At 42.9% G+C, this 6,692-nt stretch overlaps 1 protein-coding gene across 8 annotated transcripts in view; it reads left to right on the top strand.

The window, feature by feature from the left end:
• Positions 1–4,983, top strand: part of mycbp2 (MYC binding protein 2) — a 67,896-nt gene extending 62,913 nt beyond the window's left edge. For all 8 annotated transcript variants that reach the window (XM_080479177.1, XM_080479179.1, XM_080479180.1 and 5 more), the window contains 6 exons: positions 304–492; positions 577–684; positions 814–1,023; positions 1,123–1,230; positions 2,297–2,462; positions 4,331–4,983. In XM_080479177.1, coding sequence (XP_080335303.1) covers positions 304–492; positions 577–684; positions 814–1,023; positions 1,123–1,230; positions 2,297–2,462; positions 4,331–4,446 — 897 coding nt within the window. In that variant the 3' untranslated portion in view covers positions 4,447–4,983. The remainder of the gene's footprint in view (positions 1–303; positions 493–576; positions 685–813; positions 1,024–1,122; positions 1,231–2,296; positions 2,463–4,330) is intronic.
• The last annotated feature ends 1,709 nt before the right edge of the window (positions 4,984–6,692 follow it).

Below are 6,692 nucleotides of genomic sequence, written 5' to 3' on the forward strand. Positions count from 1 at the left end.
TTAAAAATACCTTCTGTGTTTTGTTTTCATGTCGCGAAACAAAAAAAAAAAGTGTATATTAATGCTGAATTGTTAGAAGTGTCATCTCCTTGTCCTTACATGGTGGAGGTGAAGAGTTGTGTTTTCCCTTCTGAGGAATTATCAAATACCACAGAAAAATGTGTTTTAACCAATGCAAGTCTGTTTGGTAATATACATATTCTAGTGGATTATCTGTATGACCTTCATTATAATAAGATGTAACGAATAAGTTCTGCCACTGTTCTAAAATGTGACCACCTTCTTTCTCGCTGCCTCCTTCAGGAGTACGCCAAACTGGCCTGCAGTAAGACCCACGCCTGTGGACACCCCTGTGGAGGAGTGAAGAACGAGGAGACCTGCCTTCCTTGTCTGCACGGCTGCGACAAGAACACCGGCTGTCTGAAACAGGATGCAGACGATATGTGTATGATCTGCTTCACCGAGGCTCTGTCTGCTGCTCCCGCCGTACAGGTAGCTCTAAACACAAGCTTCCTCCTCGCAGAGTAACGCACGCCTGTGAATGGCTTTTGATCTCACTGACTGATGCGTTTCCAGCTGGACTGCACTCACGTGTTCCACCTTCAGTGCACTCGTCGCGTTCTTGAGAATCGCTGGCTCGGGCCTCGGATCACATTTGGCTTCATGCTGTGTCCTATTTGCAAGGTATGGGATCATCCGAGCCGCCCTGACTTGGGAGACTGGAGCAATTGGAAACTGTTTCCGCCGCACCTCAAGCTGAAATGAAAGCACCTTCATGACCCCGCCGTGGCGTCTGTGTTTCACTGTTTGCAGAACAAAATCAATCACTCCGTCATCAAGGACCTGCTCGACCCCATCAAGGAGTTGTATGAGGATGTGAGGAGAAAGGCCCTGATGCGGCTGGAGTATGAAGGTTTGCACAAGAGTGAGGCAATAACCACACCGGGAGCTCGTTTCCACAACGACCCCGCAGGCTTCGCCATGAACAGATACGCCTACTATGTCTGCTACAAGTGCAAAAAGGTACCGTCTGAACCAGAGGTCGCCGCTCACTCTTAGAACAGCCCTGATCCACACTACATACCGGATATATTTCACTTTGAACCGTGTCCCTCCGTCTAGGCATATTTTGGTGGCGAGGCTCGTTGTGATGCAGAGGCTGGACAGGGAGACGACTACGATCCCAGCGAGCTCATCTGTGGAGCCTGCTCAGATGTGTCTCGGGCTCAGGTGAGTAAACTGTTGGAGGGGGAATCGGCTATAATTGGAGACTGATGATAAAACTCTTCTCGAGGGTCCCCATCTCTAACCTAAAGCGCTCTTGTGTGGCCCAGCGTGCAGCCGGCAATTACAGGCTTACAGGCCCCGTTTAGGCGACGACAAATACCAGTGTATCCGCAAAACTTTCTTCATTTTTGGGGGGTCCGTTTACACGGCACCAGTGTGCGGATGCACGTTTATTTGAAGTAAAATAGGGAAAGTTAAATATGACGGACGTGGAGGAATTGAGAAGAGGCTACTACATACGCCACAGTATGCCGGCCTTAGTCACACAGTGAATATTTGTTTCCTCTCAACTCCCAAATGCCGTCTCTCGTTCATCGGTAAACCCGGAAATACGAGTGGACACGCCCACATCACACCAATAACCAACACAACCAACAAATTCTTAATTAAAGAAAATACTTTTGTTTCCAAAACAAAGAAATGACATTTACAACATTGTACAAGAAATAAGAAATGTATTAAAGGAAAAATAAATTAAATACTTCAAACTTATTCTTAATGCAACAGTGCCATCTATTGGCATGAACAAAAATTGCTCAACATGACGCCCTTCAAGCAGGAATGGTGTGATCAGGTATGGACTAGTCACCCTGAACACAAAGACCCGCCCACAGCCCTCGCTGATTTGTATTATATTGCTTTTGTCTTTTCCAGACGGCTTTGACTCATCCAGTAAATGCAATAAGCAAAGACGAGATAGAAAAAGAATATGACTACCTTTGTATATTTTTTGAATTATTGATTCTCTTTATATTTCCACATTTATTTTCTTTTAATTTAGGCACTCCTGTGATTCCATACACGTCTGTGTGGTTTCATAACAAAATCAAGCATCAGCGCCATCCTGTGGCCCGGCATACTAACTACATCGTTGTCTCGGTGTCTGCAGATTAGGTGTTATCACAGGAAATGTTGTCGTGTAAACGGGGCCTCAGTCACTATCTCGCAACACATTTCAAGTGTTATCCAAATAACAAATTAGGTGATATCCCCGATGCTTTTTCACCAGATGTGCTCCAAACATGGCACGGACTTCCTGGAGTATAAATGCCGGTACTGCTGCTCGGTGGCCGTTTTCTTCTGCTTCGGCACCACACACTTCTGTAACGCCTGCCATGACGACTTCCAGCGGATGACCAGTGTCCCCAAAGAGGAACTGCCCCATTGTCCTGCAGGTGTGTGCTCTTTTGTTGAATTGACTTTTCTCCCTGTAAAGTTCTTTTTACTTGATCTGTTTGGAAACGTTAGCAGTGGGTGAAGCACGCAAGCCGAAAGGGCTGCAACAACACAAAACCAACAAAGAACAAATAATGCTATTTGAATTTATTAATGACAGGTGTATGGTGAGATATCATTCAGTTATCTCACTAAAACAGCCCCCTATAATATTCTGCCGTCTTCTTACATGCCCAGTTTAATCTCCATTGACTCTAAGCTAAAATGAGTTTGACACGTCTGATTTAGAAAAACCAAATGTTGGAGTCACTGGGCTTTTCATCAGCCTGGTTATTATTGAATGGAGATGACGTGCCGATTATTAGACTTTACTTTGGAAACATGGGCATCGCTATCAAAAGACAGTATTTTCTCACACTGTCTTGAGCTCTGGATGTCTGTTTTTAAGCTGCCTGGAAACTGTTGAGGTGTCTTTTTCCTACAGTTCTGCTTCCTGGCGCCGTTTATTTTTCTTTCTGTCATCTGTCCACGCTCATCTGACTCCGACTGAATACACCCTTTATAGGATCTATTTATTTCCCCCTCACAAGTTACAGCAGGCCTTTCGCTGAAGCTGGATTTCCACGTGCCGTTACTGTCCAGTATGTTCAGTTTTAGCCGTTTTATTCTCTGATTCTTTAGAAAAAACAAGCACTTTGAGGTTTTCAGAAGTCAGAAGGAAAAAAAGAAAATACAAGGAGGTTTATTTATTTTTTTTTTTTAAAGAGCTTTTATTCCAAATTATTAGGTTGGAAGTAAAGTTGACATGTTAAACAAACATAATGACAACCTCTCTGCTATTATTTAGTAACTTCCTTTGATTCCCACATGCAATAGACTTCAACTTCACAACAAGCAGTGAGTGTTTTATCAGACCACACGGGGTCATTAAGGTGTCATGGCCTCTCACAACTCTGGCTGAGTCACGCTTTCACACTCTTGGGCCACTTTTAGTAGATGCTGAGCCCTGCAGACCAGCAACGCCTCACTTAAACTCCAGTTCTGGACATGCTTTGTTCTTGTTAATCCAGCACAATACAGTCCTCGTCAATCTCACTCAATTCCTTACGTTTTTGCTTAAGTCTTGCTTGGAGCATCAAATGTGCGGAAACTTCTTTTGTTAATCCTGGGAATGTTTTTAGAACAAAGCAATCCCAAATGGTCACATGACATTGCGTGTCATTGGCCTCCAACACGGTTACTACACCTCACACTAATGATCAAAATAAATGTAATAAATTAATTAATGATCATAGAAAGCAACTTAAGTTACACATATCAAGTAATTTATCAACAATCGGTAATACTATTATAAAGTGTCCAGAGGTGATTCCCGTCACAGACTTTATGTGGAATACATTTTATTGGAATGCAGGTAAGTGAATTATGAAGAGGAAAACCATCCAGGGTGTTGTTATTATTTGTAACTACAGCGATGTACCAGGTTTATCATTGAACTCTGTTAACGAGTGCAAATACTATAAACGAAGGAGGAGGAGCCACAGAGAATATAGTGCGTTGGTTGATGTGGCTTGAGGATGTATTTAGTTTGACTGAGTGGTTTTTTATCGAGAGTCGGAAAAGACGTGAAATCTTTGAGCCGTTGGTTGTGGGACGGCGGAGTCGGTGTTGCTTAAAGTTTTCTTACTATTTCCAACTCCTTGAGAATATCTTGTTTTGATGGGGTTTTCGACATTTATCAAGGTGATGACAGAGGCAGACATGGAGCAATATGTAAACATGTTCAAGGACCAAAATGCTCAATATGTTCACTTGCAATGGCGAAGACGTGCGTCCTTCATCCTAATCCTTATGGTTTCTGTCTCAGGGCCCAAAGGCAAGCAGCTGGAGGGCACTGAATGTCCCTTGCATGTGGTGCACCCGCCGACGGGGGAAGAGTTCGCTCTGGGCTGCGGGGTGTGCAGGAATGCTCACACCTTCTAAACAACACCAGACTTTTCCTGGACACCAGTTTGTCTACTGTGATTTCTGGCTGCTGCTCCCGCTGCTGAAGCTCAGCTCAGCTCTGGCACCGTCAGCCCCTCCCTCCTCCGGATTCCCCCCCCCCATCCCCCCCGGACCAGGTTTCTGCTCTGCACCGCGAGCCCCCCCGGGGTCCGCTCTGCACACCAACATCAGTGTGTCCGTTCTGCTGTGAGCGCGAGCTGTAGCTCCTCTGGACTCGGAGTAACCTGAACGGAAAAAAAAAAATAAAAAATGAACAATAGACTTTAAGAAAAAAGAAGAAGAAAAAATAACTTGTGACGTGTTTGCATGCGGCCGTTGTATTCCCTCGGCTTCTATAGACGTTGCACATCTCCCGATCACTGAAGTGTAACAATACAAGATTAAAATATGAAATTTGCTTTAAGGCGAGTGTGGATCAGGGTGGTTGAGAGAGAGAGAGAGAGAGAGAGAGGAAAAAAAAAAAAAAAAAAAGCAACGGGCCGTATTTCCAGCTTCCTCACTATAAATTTAAAATATTGTTGTATGTAAACTTTTTTTTTTCGTAATCTTGTACAGTATTCTCCACTGTCAAGTGCATCCTGGGTTGACGGACAAAAGAAATAAAGAATAAAAACAGACGAGCTGGTGGACGAGACTGTTAAAATATGTTTGGGAGGAAAATAGTGTACGATTTATCTAATCTTGTATATAATGATACTATTCAAAATAGCTGTATTCCGAAGTTGCTACTCTTCACTTCAGTTATTATTTGATATTCTGGGTTATGTTTTGAGCCAGAACTTTTAATGAAGTGCAATACTGGGTGTGCCTCCTATTTTGCAGCTGTTTAACCTATGGAATGTATGTCAATAAAGCCACTGTACATTTTTATACAGTAGACAGTCGCCCCTCTCCTAAATGTCCGATTCTCTTCTGCTGTCTGGGGATGAGATGGAGGAGACTGGCACCTGCAGTGAATGATGGTGGATGTTTAAATGAGACCAAGAAGAAGAAGACGAAGAAGAAGCACCAAAACCTACAGAAACAACCACCACAGTGGGACTCTTTACAGCTGAACGATTCGAGGGGGCCAGTCTTCACACCAAATAAAAATTGTGCACCTGTAATGCTTTTCCCCAGTAGGAGGCCTAGGGGGTATTTTCGGGGGAGTGGATGGGTAACGGGAACAGATTTGGAAGAAAGAGGAAAAAAACAAAACAAAACAAACAGCTGCTGTTAAATAAAAGAAGCTTAATACTTGTGAATCTGCTCTGTAATATTTGTGGTGGATGGAGTTGAATGGTAATAAACCAGGTTCTTTGTTTCGCAAAGTAAACACTGTGTCACGCCTCAATGAGTGCTGGTGTTTGTTTTAAAGAGTCGAGGTTCAGTTCTTCTGAGCCTCGGTCACGATTGACTGTGGAGCGCAGAAGAAGGGCAGAACCAACAGACCGCGATGGTGCAAACAACTCTTAACCCGTAGTGAAGTTGTTTCTTTACAACAGTCAGAAAATATTTGCTGTTCATCATCAAACAGTCAATGAAACTCACATGTTCCAGGAAAACAAAAAAATTAAGGAAACCTTCAGCTTCACAGCCAGTTTGTGAAAACGTGGTCCTTCTTTCTCCAAAACATCTCGTTAACATTTATCCTATCCAACATTTGTTCATATGATGCTGTTTGGAGCATCCTTTCTCCACTTTTTAATGTCTGTGGATGATTTGCGTATTTTTGTCACAGTCGGGATTATTCTGACAGCTGTGAGTGTAACTCGTGTACATTCGGAGTCAAAATGAATTAAGCTTTATGGATACACAATACCTCTTTTAAGCTGTATGAACTTTTTTTTTAGGTGGTGGTGGTTGAAACCTACGTGTGTGTTTAAACACACACACACACACACACACACACACACACACACACACACACACACACACACACACACACACACACACACACACTTACATAAACATAAAGCAGCATTGAGAGAATAAACTTATAGGCTTCAAAATGTTTATCAATTCAAACAGTGGATATACTCGGTTACTTAAATAGATTATGTGGTGGAAATAGTGCTTAAGTATGAATACAATGACATGCCTTAAAGAAACATTCAAATGCACAAGTGACTACAACTACTAGTTATTGTGATGATTTGATCAATAGTTTGTTCGTTCCAAAGCTGCCAATGAGCCAAAACATTATTCATGATAGGTGAGTGTTCTGAGTGACCACCACATAT

This window comes from Lipophrys pholis (assembly GCF_963383615.2).
Source record: "Lipophrys pholis genome assembly, chromosome: 13".
Taxonomy (NCBI): Eukaryota; Metazoa; Chordata; class Actinopteri; order Blenniiformes; family Blenniidae; genus Lipophrys; species Lipophrys pholis.